The following is an 18,849-nucleotide window of genomic DNA, read 5'->3' as shown; positions in this document are numbered from 1 at the left end:
AATATTTAAAATTAAATTAAAATATAAAATAAAATAATTAAATATAATTAAATATGATTAATTAAAAATTAATTAAGTTAATGAAAAGTCAAAAGAAATGAAAGGAAAGGTTGTGACTCCCTCAACAATGAGATATAAAAGGGAGAAGAGAACCTCATTTGAGAAGGGGAATAATTTGGAAATGAGAAGTGCAGATCTGATTTAAATGATAAGTGCAGATCTGATTATGAGAGGTTGTGTCCCTTTCAAAGGGCAGAAATAATGAAGAGTTGCACTCTTTCAAAGGGTGCTAATGGTCAAAGGGTGTATCTCTTGCCAAAGGGTATACATGATGAAGAGGTGTGACCTCTCCCTCACATTGAGAGATATAAAGGAAAGGAATCAAAAGCATCTAGTAAGATCACCATTGATCAGATTAGATCAGAATTGTTATCAAGTTACAGGCAGTAACATTTGTGTTCTTGGTGGTATGCATGGGGATGTGCTTAATAAGTATGCTTAATATATGAAGCCCAATAATGTTCTTATGCAGAATTAATAGTAATGCTAATATGGACTGCAATATGTATGACAATCATACTTAATTTCATATATATATATATATTCATAATATATAAGAATTATATATATTTATAGTCTAAATCATGTTATTACTTTCCATATTTAAGAAGATGGGATTGAGATGTTCCAAAGAGGGGCAGTCTAAATCCAAGCAAAAGGTTAAGTCCCAAGATAGGGTGGGGATCAGCGACCCATAAGCCTTGAGGGTATAGACCCAAGATAGGTAAGGGCTTGGATCTGTAAACTTTGAGGGAACCCTCTAAGCGCTTTGGTAACATATGTAAACCCTTCTCCCTTAAAACTGAAGTAGTAGCAAGGTTTGATATCTATATTAAGAACTATGAATAATGAAATTAATCAGCTAATGAGGAAAATAGACAAGCACTTGTTAATAACTTATTGAAGAAAATCTATCGATTTTAGTATATTTAAATAGATCGGGTAGGGGACATTACAACGTGTTACTTCTCTAAAAAAAGACATACAAATCTAATCTTTATTTGACCCCCCTCCTTTGGTGATACTCAACCCTTTATCGGCATTTACAAGAAGACTTTGAAAAAAGCTTTTGATTTAAAACATAAGAACTTTATTTTTATAACCCCCTACCTTTACTATTACATTAGCACTTGATTATTCGAGTATATTCATCGTGGATGGAAGGCAAAAAAAAATGTTCTTTCAATTTAAAACATATGCATTTGATTTAGTTGACTCTCCACTTTAGCGCTTAGGGGTTTTCGGTGTTCAATCGGGAATAATAAGGAGTTCAAAAACAAATAGATCTCTCCCCTTTTTCACTCGCGAAGCCAATTACAGGCACAGGGGGTTTGTTCGGCAATATGGATGACAATGCAAGGCACGATAAGCCAAAATGACTCAAGACATGGTGACAAAAGTTTGCCGTTTTAATCGAGGCTTACTTCGGGGCTTTACAAAAGATGCTAGCAATAGCGACAAAAGCGAATCAACAAAATGCCCAAACTTATACCTTTGATTTTCTAGCTTTGATAGGTTTTGACCCTAACCACTTGATTTCGGTGCTTTCAACAGGAGTATTTTCAGCGACTGGAGATGAAATCGTTTGAACTTATTATTTCATTTCCATTATGCAAAGCATGCCTATAATGCCCTACAATTTTGTCCTTCCAAAGTGTTCACATCAAGTTCAGGGTATTTTTGGCCTTCTCATCGGCCTTTGAGGCGATGAAGACACAAAACGATTTTGTTCCTTCCTTGCATTTTGATCAGAACTTGAACTTTCATTATTTTCTTTGATTTCAAATACAGTGACCACATTTGACATTTTAAAGGGATTTGGAAAGCAGCAGGGGTGGCTACCGGCTTTAGAAGGGCCTCTGGAAAGTCACAAAAATACTCAACTCCATCCCATAGAGCCCTGTCTCTCTCTTACGGGCAGACTGTAGGCATGGAGTCCCTGTCCAAGACAGGGCGAGATGTGCAGAGTACAACAAATGGTGACTCGACTGGGAAATGTTCCTGAACATTTCAAGGATGACTGTCTAGATCAAACCCAAAATCTCTAGTAAACACCCCACAAAACAAACAAAATGACAAAAGACAGATTCAAAGTAAAAATGAGGTTACAAACTAAGTCAAGTCACCGATATTGAGAATCAGATGTGTGCAGTGAAGTTCATTCCAGCTTAAAGAAAGTTGAGACATCATTGTTCAGTCAAGGCAAGCTACATAGGGCGACTCTAACTTCAAAAGCAACCTGAATATTGCCTTGCTACCAGCGAGCGTCTATAGCCCCAACGAGGTTATCACCTGTAAGCTCACAGAGATTGATCTATTTCCGGTAAATTTTCTCCTTTGAGTACTGGTAGAGGTGTCTGCACTCCCAAAGCCAAACCTTTGATATTTCTTTGCTTTTACAATTTATTTTCTCTTGATTTTTTTTTCTTTTCATTTTCACTTATTTTGGCTTGTAAACAACAAAGCCTATGTGGGATTGAGCATTACAGTGGTTGCTGAAGCAGAGCTTCAAATTTTTCACTTGCAATGACCTCCATTTGACAAAACAACAGACCTAAGCAATATTAAGCGTAAAATGTGCGGTGATCGCAATGTTGGTGACAAGACGCAATAAGCAACTAAATTTTTAAAATGACTAAGCCTTGGACCAAATGAACTGACTAAGGGGGGTGACCATCAATTAGGTGCTCTACCAAAGTTGACATCCAAGAAATTAGACAAAAAACATCTTGACTTCATACACCACAACTAGGTAAAACACACATACCCTTACGAAAACGACAAGGAGGCAACCCCCTACGAACGAAAACCTATACTACAGCAACAAAGAAAACTACTCTAAAGCGGAAAACAGGAAATCTAAGCTAAAAAAAGAAAAGCAAACTACTCTGAAACGAAAGGGAAAAACCTAAACTGACTATGTACAAGGAGAAACCGATAGTACAAAATCTGGACTGTATGCACAAGTCCCCGACCCAGGATGATTTCTCGACACGTGTAGCAGCAGTAGGCTAAAGGGCATAGTCCTAAGTTTGGTTGCTTTGTCTTTGTATTCTGAAAGAAAAAGTTTCAGTGGGCCACTCTCAGGGTTAACCATGACATCAAACAATATTAAGAGTTGGGGTAGTTCATTAGGCCCATGGTCAATCCATATACAAGTTGCTTTCCCAAAACATTCAAAATGAAACTGAAAAATATTCAGAATTAACAGTAGAAACAAAAGAAACAACCTAGTGAGTTTTTGAGTCGTGCGGGGGGTCATGCAATGGGAGATCTTGAGCGGCTTCAAGGGGTTGCAACTGGTGATGTAGCATCCCGCTCGCATCCGGCTTGTGCAGATCAGCATCAAATTCTACAGCAAGTGGTGCAGGCTAAGAATCAGTCCAAAAGTCAAACTCAGGAAAGTGGGGTGGCACACCCATCAATGCATCTTCAGGGTGCATAAACCATGCGGCCTTATGCATCTCTAACAGCCTGTCCTCAAGTAGTGGGGACCCTTCGATATTCTGGTCCTCAAAAAGATCTTCAACTGGGTCTTGGAATGCATCTTTTACTTGTGGGGTGTCCACAAAATATTCTTGGGCCTTTGGCTGATCCACGTGGTTCACTTGATCATTTTCTTCCTCAAGTGCAAGGACCGCAAAGTCATTTGCTGCCATAGTTTGATTGACAGGTTCATCTTGGTCAGCACTCGACAACTCCATTTTTTCATTCTCAGAGAGTGTGGTGCTGCAATGATTTTGCATTCTTCTGTACTCATCAACAATGAGGTATGCACTCCACACTTTGCTTGCGATGCACTCCTCGGATGATTCCGACAATCCATACTAGGATTTGACTTGATTGGCTACCTCCAGACATAGCAAATAGGCAAACTCAAATTGAGAAGCATGATGAATTTTGCACCACCAAGGTAACAGCACGCTTTCCAAACAAATCTCCTCATTGAGACCAAACTAGTTCTCAATCAGACCCTTAAATTTGCTAAACTTATCTGTGCTTGATAGAGGCTGGGAATGTTCGGTTGTAAGAGCCCCTCTGGTTTGGGGATATCCCAGAAAAAGATCTGTCCCTGCAATGCTAACTCGTCTCTTGACAGAAAGGTTGAGCAACTCAACTCGTTGTGCTTTGTTGTACTGTGGATTCTACAATGCCTTGTAGATGCAAATACAAACAGTTACCTAGGATACAATTGAAACCCAGTTTTTGCTGAAGTTCGGAAATGTCGGCCTAAGGACAATCTCTATGAAGCAGCTCACCCAACATTTTGACTTCGAAATTTTCTTTTGTATTTTTCAAATTTTTCTACTTCTTTGGGATTTTTTGGTTTTTTGGTTTTCCAAGTTTAACAGGGATCTAGCATATCCCAAATATAGCAAGTAAAGGGCATATAGACTTAGCTAGCTGTAAAATCCTAAACAAACCCTCCTAGCACCAATTTTGTTGATGCGGGAAATTGTACTGCTCCTTTTTCGGTCAACATAGAATAGAATAAAAAGTATCCTATCCTCTTGAATAAGGAAATCCATCATGTTGTACTGGATGATCAAAGGGGACAACCTCAAGGTTCCAACTATCAGGTTTTGACAGCTTAGGATAACTCAGCGGTGATGTGTTTTGCTAGTAAACACGATGGGACTTACGAATGCAACAAGCTGGCCTGCATCTAGCAATACTTTGAATCTCAAGCTAGGAAAAACAAATAACAAAAGGATAGGGTTTAGGAGACTTAAGGACAATGACAATAACATTTGATGTTGCAAATAGACAGATATCACATAAACTAACCCTTTCTTGGCCAGAGACATACTCACAACTCCACAAGGATAGTGCAAGATCCTAGGAAATTAAAGATTTTCAGACTATGGACATTCATCCAGGCACCCAATTCTGGCACAACCAGAAGCAAACACCCACAATTGAACTAAGAACAGTTTTGGGTTCAAACTAACCATACACAGGGACCTGCAATCAGCAAGCCCCAATGGTATGAACCTAAACTCAAATCGGATATCCTTAAATTTCACCACCACTAGAATCACTGAACATTAACTAGCTAATCTGATGAAAAACAAAACCATGCAAACAAAAGAGAACAAAATGACAAACACCATACTTCAATGTTTATTGATTTGTTCCAACTGCTATTACAACAATCTTTGTCTAGCAGTCCTATTCTACTCTTAATCTGCTAATTACTAAAACATCTAACTATTCTAACCTCTAGAATTTAACCCTCTACAAAAGAGAGGCACTGGCCTTTTATACATTTTTACAATTTGAATCACTGGCCAGGATTTAACCCATCCAAGGGCTACAACTTGCCTTCTAGAAGCTCGGCAGCTTTAGCCCATGCCTAGTAGCTCTCATCCATAGTTACAAGACTCGGACTCGGCTCAAACTCGACAAGCTGATTTTTGACTCGGACTTGGACTTGGCCAAGACTTGACAAATTGAAAAACCCAAGAAATTCAAAGATTTTTAACGATTTTAAACTTCTTTCATGCATTTTTTAATAAATAAACCTCAATAACACAATAATCTCATCAAATAGAAACTACTTTGAACATATACACAAGTTTACATTGATTGCATAAGTATAAACACAAATTTTAGGCTTGAGCTGAAGGAAATAAACTAAACTAAATAACATATTATAAATATAAATAGTGTCAAATGTCTAAGCCTTAGACTTCAGAGGAGCATTGTAACTAGAGGAGCCTAGAAGTCTAAGGCTCGGAGGAGCATTGTAACTAGAGAACTCATTATCATCTCGAGTACATGTAGAATGTATGGCCATTGCACGAGCATATTTTGTTTATTTAAATTTACATATACCACTTCGTTAGTTTCCAATGTGTTGTATACAAATCTGGGTAGAAAGAATTAGTTGTTTAACCAGATGAACTAATCTTAGATTCCTTAAATAGGTGCCATGGTGCAGTCACTAGAAACAATGTGTGGTTCATTCCTGGTAGTGGCTTAAGCATCTCCACGGGTGAAGAAATCGTTGTGCAAGCAATTCATGATGCAATTAGTATCCAATACCGTGTGAGAAGGAATGTCCCTAAAAGTGAAGAATGTTGCAGACAAATGAGTAGTGTGGATCTTAATTTGTTCGTAAAACAAGAAAGAATTGCTTTATGTTGTTATATGGAACCCAATCAAACTCGGAGGTTAAATTTTACCCACTTTTATCGACGCAATTTCCCCCCAAATTATTCAATGGGAGTTTAGGGGCAACGCCCCTGGCGAGCTCCTTGTCACAATACAGGGCGGGGTCGAGGGGCAACACCCCTATGGGGGTTTTCGGGGGCAGCGTGCCCCAGAAAGCTCAAACCATTTTTATTATTTTATAAAGGCGCCGGGAGTTATTTTTCTATTGGCTGACATATTCTAACCCTATTTTTTGTAAAATATAAATTATTAAATTTTTTTGCCTTTTTTAACCTTGCTGGGCGACAGAGTCCAGGGCTTAGGACTCGGCAAGTCTGCCAAGTCTGGCAAACTCAACGAGTCTACCAAGACCTGGCCAGACTCAACCGAGTCCGAGTCCAGGGTCGCGTGGCCTCGACAGAGGCGACCCACCTCAAGACTCGCCGAGTCTTGTAACTATGCTCTCAGTCGTCCCTTTCAACCACTTTCTTAGCTACTGGCAACTATTTGACATCCATTTTACAAATCAGGTAGCTGGGAAATAACTAACCTCTGTCCCTTTTGTGTTCAAACGCATTAATGGGAACCCATAGGTAGTTATTTTACAATAAAGCCCTTCTGTTTTTACAATCAAACTGATTTTCCTGGAATTTCCAGCTGTGCATTTCTTTGATTCTGAATATGCTTGTAGCATTCTATGTGTTCTGTTGATACCTTCCAAAGATTCAGAATGGCATCATTTTGGTCCTGAAGTGTCATGGTTGTATCTTTCATCTCTCTCCTTGGCTTTCAACTTGTTGCTAGTGGTGATGAAGGTCCTTTGTTGGTTTTGTCCTACGTTCAGTTTTGCAACATGTTCTTCATCGGCATTGCTCTGTGTTTGTCATTTTGATCTTGCGTGCTCCTTCCGATAGCATCAATCAGCAAACAATTCATTTAGTTTGAATTAATTCTCATGGATTCAATAATTGTATCAAGCATTATCAATCACGTCGATATTGTCTTGGAGCTTTCATCGTGATGGAAACAAATGTTCAAGTCGCTTCATAAGTGAAGTCGACTTTAAGAGGTCATAGCTTTATCGGCCTTATGTACGGTGCTTACAAGGCCAGAGTTCTTCATTTCTAAAATGCCTCGCACTTTAGCTTATGCGTTGGAAATTTGTGCGCAGCCATTTTCTTAGGCGATGAAAAGAATCATCTCATCCTTCAAAATGAAAAAGTTTGAACCTTGTCCCTTTGCCATGGTCTTGACATTTTTCAAGGATTTTAGGTGTGATGTGAAGATGTGTTAGTTCTCTAAAAAAAAGACATACGAACCTAATCTTTATTTGACCCCCCTCCTTTGGTGATACTCGACCTTTTATCGGCATTTATAAGGAGACTTTGAAAAAAGCTTTTGATTTAAAACATACGAACTTTATTTTTATGACCCCCACCTTTACTATTACATTAGCACTTGATTATTTCAGTGTATTCATCAAGGATTGAATGCAAAAAAAAATGTTTTCTTTTTAAAACATATGCTTTTGATTTTAGTTGACTCTCCACTTTAGCGCTTAGGAGTTTTTGGTCTTCTATCGGGAATAATAGGGAGTTCAGAAGCAAATATATCTCTCCCCTTTTTCATTCGCAAAGCTAGTTATAGGCACAGGGGGGTTTCTTCGGCAATATGGATGACAATGCAAGGCACGATAAGCCAAAACGACTCAAGGCATGGCGACAAAAGTTTGGCCTTTGATAGGGGCTTTACAAAAGATGCTAGCAATAGTGACAGAAGTGATTCAACAAAATGCCCAAGCTTATACCTTTGATTTTCTGGCTTTGATAGGTTTTGACCCTAAGCTTTTGCTTTCGATGCTTTCTACGGGAGTATTTTTGGCGACTAGAGATAAAAAAAATTTGAACTTAATATTTTGTTTGCCCTACGCGAAGCATGCCTATAATGCCCTGCGATTTTGACCTTCCAAAGTGTTCACATCTAGCTCAGGGTATTTTCGGCCTTCTCATCGGCCTTTGAGGCGATGAAGACACAAAACAACTTTGTTCCTTCCTTGCATTTTGATAAGAACTCGAAACTTCATTATTTTCTTTGATTTCAAATACGATGACCACATTCGACATTTTAATGGGGTTTGGGAAGTAGCACGGGTGGCTACCGACTTTAGAAGGACGTCTAGAAAGTCACAAAAATAGTCGACTCCAACCCACAAAGCTCTCTCTCTCTCTCTTACGGGCAGACTAGAGCCATGGGGTCCTTGTCCAAGACAGGGCGTGATGTGCAGCGCACAACAGTCACCTGAGGTTCTTTAACACCTAGAGGCAGATCCAAGAGAGGTTTACTTGGAAAGGGCTTAAAAATGTAGTCCTTAAGTATGTCAGAGAGTGTCCGACTTGCCAACAAAACAAGAATGAGCATACTTATCCAGCTGGTCTACTTCATCCCCTACCCATTCCTAATCAGAAATGGCAATCTATCTCTATGGATTTCATCACATGGCTACCTAACGTACAAGGTAAAGATTGCATTTATATGGTGGTTGACCAGTTGACCGAATTTGCACACTTCTTTGTCATTTCAGCGACTTACACAGAGGTACGAGTAGCTAATTTGTTTTTCAAAGAGATTTTTAGGTTGAATGGGATGCCTAAGAATATTGTCAATGATAGGGGCAACAAGTTCCTAAGTATATTTTGGCAAGAGCTCTTCAGATTGAGTGAGACAAAGCTCACTCTGAGCACTAGCTACCACCCACAAATAGATGGACAAATTGAGATAGTGAACAAACGAGTGGAGGGGTATCTCAGGAAATATATTTCTAGGTAGCAAAGAGCTTGGATCAAACGGCTACACTTGGTGAATATTGCTATAATACTACTTACCACATGTCTATCAAGATGTCGCCATTAATGGCTTTATATGAATATGACTCTTTCAACCTCATGGATTTATTGTTTGGCGATAGCAGAGTGCCAAAGGCAAAGGATTTACTATAAGAGAGTCTATACATCATGAAGTAACTAAAAGAAAACTTGCAACATGCACAGAATCAACAGGAGTTGTATGCTGATCAGCATCAAGTCAAAATGCAATTTTGAGGTTGGGGACATGGTTTATTTGAGATTACAGCCATATAGATAGTCTACTCTCAAAAAGAGTGGAATGGAGAAGCTTAAACCTAGGTACTATGGTACCTAGGAGTTTCTCGTTGGGTTGTAGAGGTTGCCTATGAGCTTGAATTATAAACTAGCAGTAGAGTTCATAATGTGTTTCATGCATCTAGGCTCAAGAAGGCACTCGAGCACAATGTAGTTCCCTTATTTGAGTTGCCCCCATTAGGTGAGGAGGGCAAGCTGATATTGATTCTAGAGGCCATCATAGACACCAGTGAGTGGACTCTTTGGAGGAGGATCATCAAAGAATATCTGGTCGAATGGAAGAACTTGCCAGTAGAGGATGCAAGGTGGGAGAATGAGCAGATTTTGCAACATCCAGAGTTGAGATTAATTGAGGACAAGCAATTTTGGGAAGAGCGGACTGTAATGTCCCTTTCCTAGCCTGTTTAGTAGGGTGGACCATTGGCCTATTCAATTGGGTTCCCATAGACTAAATAGGCTTTGCTTGTGACCCATCCTTTCCATCTTCGGACCGTTGGAATTTTGCATATGAATATTTGAACATTTGATTGATGGAGGGAAATAAAGTGACTTTATTTAAATAGGCCCACTTAAGTCCCTTATTTAATTAATTAACTCTTAATATTTGGATTTGAGGAGTAATATTAAGTAATTATTAATTTCCTTATTTTTATCATAGCCTACGAGAATTAAATAGGCTAATAAATCATTTTGGACAACTAAGATAGAGGGGACATTACAAAATTGAACATCAACTTTCCCATCAATTATGTTTCGAGATTTATGCAAAACAAGTTTTGAGATACATCTATGATACAATGGAGTATGCCCTAGAATATAATAGAATGAAGAAACTTCTTTGCAAATATACACAAATGCAGACGATATAAGACCTTTGGATGACGAGTGTACTTTGGCATTTGTTTTTGTTTTTTTCTGCAATCTACTCCAATATCATTGGGTGGTAAAAAAATTAAACCACCATTGCTTGCTCTTCAATAAAAGTAGAATATCGTGCCATAGGAGGAGCAATCTATGAAGTGATATGATATGGTTATGTCACATCTTGACAAGAATGGGTGTACTTGACACACAACCTTTAGTTACACTGTACAACAATTAGGGAGTGTTGAAGCCTTCTAGCAATCTAGTTTTCATGAATACACTAACACAATGCCACTTCATCCACAAGCACGTACAACATTATAATATTAAACTCCAATATTGTTCAACTCAGGAGCAACATACTAACATCTTTACCAAATCACATACAGCAATTAAGATCAAATTTTTCAAAACTTCTTGACTTGTACTCTTGAAAAAATGATTTAATAGGTGGGGAATGGGTGTGAAGAGGTCAATGATAGAATAAATAAATAGTTAATTACATCATTGCAATAATCTTATCACTAATAATTGACCTTATTATCTATGTTCCTTGGGGGTACCACAAAGTATTTGATAAGAATTGGATGTCTTTGAAATCTAAAATTTTATTCACTTTAAAGGGAACTTCTCATTAATGTAATTTCTACAAGATCCAAGAGCTGTCTTCTAGATCTTTTTGTGAGACCTGATTTTCTATTCTCAAGAAGTCAATTATTTGTAATTTTTTAAAATTTAAAAACTAGTTCATGAAATTCTTATAATAGATTGTAGGCACACACATGCAGGAGTACGGGAGTGCAAAGTAAAGGAGAAAACCTGATTAGCTTTATCCATACCCTTGGCCAAGAGATCCTCCATGACAGCTTTCCAAATTCTTTGACCTCTAAAAAAAATTTTGTATTCCTAATATGTCAAAGGAAATCAATATGCTAGTTAGTGGATATTTTTTAGGAAAAATTTCATTCAGATGACATACATTCAAATTAATACTTGTGGGTAATCACGTGTATGTAATTAAAAAATAAGAAACAGAAAATATAAACCATAACTGACCAAAATGCATATGTAATAAAATACAAAGGCATGCATTAGACACATCCGGCTGCTTAGAATTACAGCAATAAACAACAATTCTGGCCATGAATCCTAAGAATTGTATATGCAGTGCATTTGCTAAGTAGTCAAGGAAGGTTAGAAAGGTTCTGTAAAAAAATTATATGCACAAAGTTTTTTTGAGAAGCTTTCTACTCGTATCTCATGTTTGTGCAAACATCTCATGTTCAATTAGTCAAGTTAAAATTGTTTTAAGAGAACTAAACTTATAACTACTTGTATAGAAATGGATTTATCAATTGATCATATATCCAATCTTAGTTTCAATTTTAAAAGCTAATAGATATATTCCATTAACTGAAAAATAAAAAACGAGCACAAACTAGATCCAAAATAAAAGAGTTAATATTCGTAGCAACCAATACAAAAACAAAGAATGACATCCTTTTCTACAATGTTAATATCTTAGCTATAAATATTTTTAAGAAACCCTCTTGCTTAAGAAATTAACTTAAGAACTTGATTACATACTGTAATTCTCATCAAGAAATTTACATGGCATGTAAATTTATTTCGTTTCGAAGCTTACGCTTGTTCATAAACTTGGACTCTTTATTGCTATTTGATCAGGAGACGCTTTAGGCAATCCTTCAAGAACTATTCTTGCCAACTGTACCTTTGAGTCTCATTGGTTTCTTATAGTCAGTTGTGAATATTAGCATATCATGTTTTGTTCATTGAAACGCTGGATTGTATTGAATTGCAGACAGATAATCTGATTTCTTTTATGGTAGCATTATGCTGTATTACCAAACTTTGTGCTTCATTTTAGAGGGCTGAGTATTTCATGTGGAAATTAGTAATTGTTCTCCTCCTATGCTAATCTATAATCTGTAGTTGAAATGTATTTGATCTTGGATAGTTTACATGTAATGGACAGGAATAAATTTTCTTTCTAGTGGTGGCATACTTGGTTCTTACAGTGTTGAAGGTTTATACTTAATGGTTACACATAATACTCAGTTTTGTATATAAACTTTCCAGTGAGCGTTTGATACAGGACTAAGGTTGCTTGAAACTTTGCTGCAGTTGGTATAGGTTGATGATATTCATTTCTTTCCTGCATGGAATTTCTTGGATGGATTCTGTGTTTAAAGGAATTGAGTGAGTCAATCTTATATGCAGATGTTTATCCAGATTTGATTTTGTTTATGAGTTTAACAATTCCCAGTTGCAGGGCACCTAATTCAGTTCAAATTTGATGTTTATTATCTCTTTCTATTGGTTACATTCTTCATCTGCATTTTCCTTTCCTAACAGTTTTAGGTCGATTGGTAGTTGTTTCCAAGGATAACTAATAGTTGAAGGTTGGAGATGTGACATAATTGTGAAACCTTTTACAAGGATTGGATTGTCGTTGTTGTTTAATGAGGAATATCAGAGGCAATGAGGTTAGTTACTAAATTAATAACAATAAATTCATAGCAAAACTTGGGTTAATGATGCAAATAGCAACTAATATGTTCTGCACAAGCCTCCTTAAATTATAATGCATAATTTGTTATTATGACAAGAAAGAGGGAATTCATTATCTAGATCTTGACTACAATAGATCTAGTGGACTTGAATTTTCTGAACCCAACTCCACCAAAATGCTAACAGAAAAACTCTTGAAATCAATCACCTGATTTACATCTTCTACATCTCCAGAATATGAGGCCCCATCACAATATCGAACTTTGACTCTGTTCCAATTATAAAAATCTGCTACATAAACTCTGTATCAAAAAACCAAAAATAGAAATGTAGATATACTGTTTTAATGTCATATATAAACCATACTAACTTATAATGTCAATGAAGCGTGACTAGGACTCAAATCTATCAGAATCCAAGGCCATAACAAATTTTATAAGTAATTTTTTGTTTCTATCTAAAGTGTAGGTAAAAGAAAGAGAAGCTATATGATTCCAAAATATAATATATTGTATATGGGGAATTTTGACACAGCCAAGAATTTTACAAGTCACAAACAAATGCATTTGCAATGACAAATCTTCTCAATGTATCTACAAACTTGACATGAAAATAAAGGTAACAACAATATTCAAAGACATGAAAAATGGCTAGTTCTCTATGTTATTTTAAACACTAGGTATATTAACCACATCTATTTAATTGATTATGCCCTAGGTTGTATTCAGATTTAGTGAACCAACATAGATTAAATTGTGCTCTAGATTGTAATCAGATTTGTAGTGTTTTAGGAAACCAATATATATTAAATTGTGCCCTAGATTGTAATCAGATTTGCAGTATTTAGTAAGTCAACATAAATCAGAAATAGAGCAGAAGACAAACAAGCATACCCAGGGAAAACCTCCAAGGAGGGAAAACCCAGCATGAAAGACCCACAGGTCAGATTATATATTCTCCTCTAAAATATAAGTACAATACTTAGCTCGAATCTGATCTTCACATATCAGATCTGTCCTTGTATGCTTCAATGACTTGCATCAAATCTACTATGTCCCTTTTCGACAATTTCACACCAAGCAGAATAAATTCGCCCTCTTCCTTAAGTTCGCACAGCAGAGCTAAATCACCTTTGATATGATTTTTGCTTGATTAAAATGACTTACAAATTGTCATTTATTTATATGCATATTTATTCTTTTGTAGGTCGGCCTCCTTGTAAGTCGGCCTCCTTATTGATTTTGGCCCCAATGTTATTTTGGGGGAATTTAGTGTGGCGTGATGCATAAGGATGGGGTCACGTTATTTAGGGTAGGACCCCGTCCTAAAAGGTGGTTCGGATATTGCCTTAAGGCAATCCGAACCGCTATACCCCTAGTTACAAACAACACTCCCTCTTAACTAGGGAGGAGGAGAATACATAATTTGAACCTTTTAAGTTCCATCTAGCACACAAGCATAGAAGGGATCTAGCACACAAGCATAGAATTACATCTTCCACCTAGCACACAAGCATAGGATGGTTCTAGCACACAAGCATAGAAAGTGTAATACACCAGTGGGTCTTTACATTATTACAACTATCCATCTAGCACACAAGCATAGATTGGATGAAATTCATTCTTGCACACAAGCAAAGAATGATTCAAAGTGCTACCAATAGTCACTGAGATTGAAGCTCCCTCTCAATAAGGGTTCCGCTTTCCATGACACCAAGTCTATCTCTGAAGTACTCGAACTTCACTCTGGATAAGGGTAAAGGGGGAAGACGAATTCTTCGTCTGTGGTATAAACCAATCAAAGAGATGGAAAGCGAGAAAAGCTCCCCAAATAAATAGGCAAACACCTTACAAAAATTCTTATAATAAAGATGAAAAGGGAAAAAGAATTGTTCCATTAGGATGCACCCAACCTCCCCCCCCCCCAACACACAGACACAAAAAAAATTCCATTGTTTCCAAGATGCGAAGACTTGGGGAGCAATCCCCCCACTATCCTGCAACCTCCACTCCGGACCCAAGGATGTTTCCAAGAAATCCTCAAGGACGGGACATTTTTGGGGCATCCCCTTGGTTTGGAGACAAATTGGGGACTCTAGAACATCCTCGAGATGTCCAAGCAACTCCTAGAAGCCCCCTGACTATCCCCAGGATTGCATCCCCATGGCAAGAAAATGAAAAATTCAATATTTGAAAAAAAAAAGTGTTTTTAAATTGCATGCAATAAATGCTAACCCTAATGGTCTATGGGCCCTACTCAAACCCAAGCACTTACAAAAAAATTATAAAGATGCATCTAAGCCTCATTCTAAATCACTTCCATGTTTTAAAGATAGTATGGACTTGGTGTTACAAAATACAAGGTGATAAAATTATGAAAATGGCATGCACCATGAAGGTTTGTGTGGTTTTGAAGGCCTTAATTCGCATTGCCCGTCAACCATGGGATCAGCTTCCAAACCTTCGCAAACCACTACCCACCACTGTTCCCTCTCTATCCCCAAATCAAAGCCCTTGGTCTCCTCCTCCCCGACAACCATCCCTGAGTCTTACGACTCTCTAGAACATAAGATAAAGGCATAGGTGGCTCTTTAAAATATAAGCTTTGTTCTATCAACATGTCTATGAGCATCCTAGAAAGAAAGAGAGAAAGAAAAAAAATGCATTTATTCCATAAATGACCAAAAATGGATCATCAAAACTAGAACATAAAATAGGTGAAATTGCAAAGGATTAGTACAAATAAAGGCCACAGACATAAAGCAAATATAAAGATAAATAGGGAGCTAACCTAACAAAGGCATACCCCAAAGAAAGTACAATAATAAAAGAAAAAGAGGGGGGAAGACACCATGAGATAATAAACTAAAGACCATCCAATTGAGTAACCAAAATCCTCAAGTGTCCATTTTGTAAGACTCATCAGAGGAGACAGTGAAAATGTCATCAATCACAATGTGAGTAACAATGAGAAGTCTAAGAATGCTTGCTGAAGAGAGTCAAAAGCTAAGGAAGCCATGCTAGCCAATCCTAAGAAATAGCTGGTGTTGGATGGAAACCCCTAACATTCAAGGCCAAACAACTAGCGATAGACGGAAAAAAATAGGTAAAGTGAGCCTGCCAGCAAGATCTATAACATGGAACAGCAGTAAAAGAAGGTTTGCAACACCAAGATGAGATAAAGCCACAATCACTAGTAATCAAGATGTTGTGGAGAATCAATCACAATAGAATGCAAGGAAGAGCAATACTTCTCTAATATATACTAGTTGTATCCAAAATGAAAGTGTTTAAAGGGCACTTAATGCCTCTAATAACAATGATGTGTTGAAAGAAGAAGTAATCAATGAGGTAGATCTAGGATCACCGCATAGATACACATGCCTCAAGTTTGGATAAAACAAGGGGAGGTATTGTCAAGATTGAGCCCTTTGTTGCTCTTCTAATGAATAATATAGACTTCTTGAAGTTGATAGATATAAAGACTATTAATGGCTTGTTCACTTGGAATAATAGCAGAAGTGGAGAAAGTGCTATTTCTAAAAGACTTGACAAATTCCTGGTTTCTTGCTATTGGGTTGGGGATAATTGGGCTACCAATTCTAAGATTTTACATTGGAGAGGATCATATCATTGGCCGATCAAATTGCCAACTATTTCTTTCAGACCTTCAAAGAATCCATCTTTTAAATTTCTACTTATTTGGTTTTGAGATCCTTCCATTCAAGATTTTATGCTTGAATGGTGGCATAAAGGAAGACCTACTCATGGCACAACAATGTATTCCTTTGTCAAGAGATTGCAATTTCTTAAGTCCGAGCTGAAAGAGAGGAATAGATGGTGCTTTGCCAACCTTTTTTTGCTAAAATGACTACCCAAACCTGCCTAGCTACTATCACCCGTCGAATTCGTGATCTGGGTCCTACTGAGGATCTCTATAGAGAGGAGTTTGTGGCTGTGAAGGAGCTAGAGGAAGGGGAGTTACATGAGGAAATTTTCTGGAAGCAAAAGCCATCTATTGATTGGCTTCAAGAAGGTGATAGAAATACTGCCTTCTTTGACAACTCTGTCAAAACTAGAAAAAATGGAAATCTTATTACATCTCTCTTGTCCTCAAAGGGGTTCAGCTTTCTCCTCTAAGTGAGATTTCTAGAAAGGCATCACAGTTCTTCTCAGCTCTTTTCCAAAGGATTCTCCCTTTGCTAGTGATGATAAAAATTCTATTTTAGACATCATTCCCTCTCTAGTCTCTAATGAGATGAATGAGGCTGTTATCCAACCCAACTCTTCGCAGGAATTGGAAGATGTTGTGTTTTAGATGAGAAAAAGTAAAGCCCTAAGTCCAAATGGATTCCCGATTGAAAATTTTCAAGAGTTTTGGGAGGTTATCAAACTGGACCTTATGGCAATAGTGTACGAATCGCAAAAAATGAAAAAAACAAACAAATTTTAAGAGCCATGAATGATACATTCCTTGCTCTTATTCCTAAAAAAGAAGGGACTACTTCCTCGAATCATTTCAAGCCTATTGTTCTTTGTAATGTGGTTTATAAAATTATTAAAAAGTTGATTGTAGAGAGGCTTACGCCATGGCTTAATATTTTGATCTCTGAGGAGCAAGGTGGCTTTGTTGTGAATCGTCAAATTTTGAATGAGATTGTTGTTGCTATACAAGCAATTCATTCAATGGCAACCTCCAAGGAGAAGGCTATGTTCATTAAGTTGAACATGGCCAAAGTCTATGATCGGTTTAAATGGGCTTTCCTGCAAAAAGTGCTTTTAGTGTTTGGATTTCGCAGTGATTGGGTTAGTCGGATCATAAGCTACATCAATACTTCCTATTTTGTTCTTATCAATGGTGAGCCTTCAAAGATACTTGGGGCCGCCTCTACGGGCATCCGACAAGGAGATCCCATTTCTCCTTATCCGTTTATCATTATGATTGAAGGGCTAGGAAGATTTATCAAATCCTATGTAAGGCAAGGTTTGATTCGATGTAATGTCCCCACTTTAGCAGTTGACCAAGTGTATGTGCGTTAGCCTAGCTCTACATGGTCCCGAGGGCTAACGAAGGGTTTAAGGGGATCTTGGAGTGTTTTGGCCTAGTCATTTCCAGTTTGGGCCAAAACGGAGTTGATTTACTTAGTTTCAAGCATACTTACTATTTTTAGTAAGTCAACAGGACACAACAGAGGCTAGTTTTGGCGATTGGATTCGATACTCCTCGGTGAGAGCTTTCCAACGAGCTATCACTTGCGCTATTCGGAGTCCGATTGCTAATATATTTTAATGCCTGAAGTGCTATTAAAGTAACATTTACTTTAATTGTAAAATATTAAAGTGTTACTTTAATATTTAATTTATGGATGTGTGCAAATCAAAGGGGCACCCAAGGGAGACATAAGTGAATATTTTAATATGTTTTATATTGCACATCTTTTATCCCACATTGCTCAAGTGAGTTGGGTCAACCCTTGGAAAAAGAATAAAAGGAAGCTTTTGTGGCTTCATTCAGCATGTTGAATATGAGAAGAAATTGATGTGTGAGTTGCAGATCCATTCTTGGCATTAGGGGACGTCTATCCTCTCTTGTGACATTCTAGACGTCATTCCTTTGGGGTTTGGCCTTTGGAATCCATTGTTATCAGCTTCATTAGCAGGCAGATTAGGTGCATCTCCAGCTACAGGCAGATTTGGTGTTTTTGCTCATACCTTCTTCACTTCTTGTCCAATGCTTATGCCATTCTAAAGGGATGATTTTATGAAGATATTGGACTGATTGAAGACTAATTAATACTGTAGCGCAGCACTATTCACCTTATTGGTAGCACGACACTATTCACGCCACTATAGCGTGGCACTATTCATGTTACTGTAGCATGGCACTATTCATGTTACTGTAGCTGCAAGATGGGAAGTCATTGTTGGAACATTATGTCAAAAATGCTGGAGTATTTAGTGAGTTGAAAAATCTGCTATGTATTTGATTTTATTAATTCTGGAAATAATATCATATCAGCAATAGTTCAATCTTCATGTTGCATATAATTGTAATTTCCTTCTAGTTCATGTTATGTGAT

The 18,849-nt window shown here is 37.4% G+C and overlaps 1 protein-coding gene across 4 annotated transcripts in view; it reads right to left on the bottom strand.

Annotated features, from left to right (window-relative positions):
* The window catches only part of LOC131056077 (pectin acetylesterase 8), a 268,162-nt gene that overhangs the window by 157,593 nt on the left and 91,720 nt on the right, over positions 1–18,849 (bottom strand). For all 4 annotated transcript variants that reach the window (XR_009108574.2, XM_057990414.2, XM_057990420.2 and 1 more), the window contains exons 5-6: positions 12,979–13,058; positions 11,058–11,144 (exon numbers count right to left, since the gene is read on the bottom strand). Coding sequence is in view for 3 of the 4 variants with exons in the window: in XM_057990414.2 (XP_057846397.2) it covers positions 11,058–11,144; positions 12,979–13,058 (167 nt within the window). In the remaining variant the exon portion in view is untranslated. The remainder of the gene's footprint in view (positions 1–11,057; positions 11,145–12,978; positions 13,059–18,849) is intronic.

The sequence above is a fragment of the Cryptomeria japonica genome, chromosome 8, assembly GCF_030272615.1.
Source record: "Cryptomeria japonica chromosome 8, Sugi_1.0, whole genome shotgun sequence".
In the NCBI taxonomy this organism is placed as follows: Eukaryota; Viridiplantae; Streptophyta; class Pinopsida; order Cupressales; family Cupressaceae; genus Cryptomeria; species Cryptomeria japonica.
The sequence above is the reverse complement of the archived record's forward strand: the minus strand, read 5'-3'. Positions and strand labels throughout refer to the sequence as shown.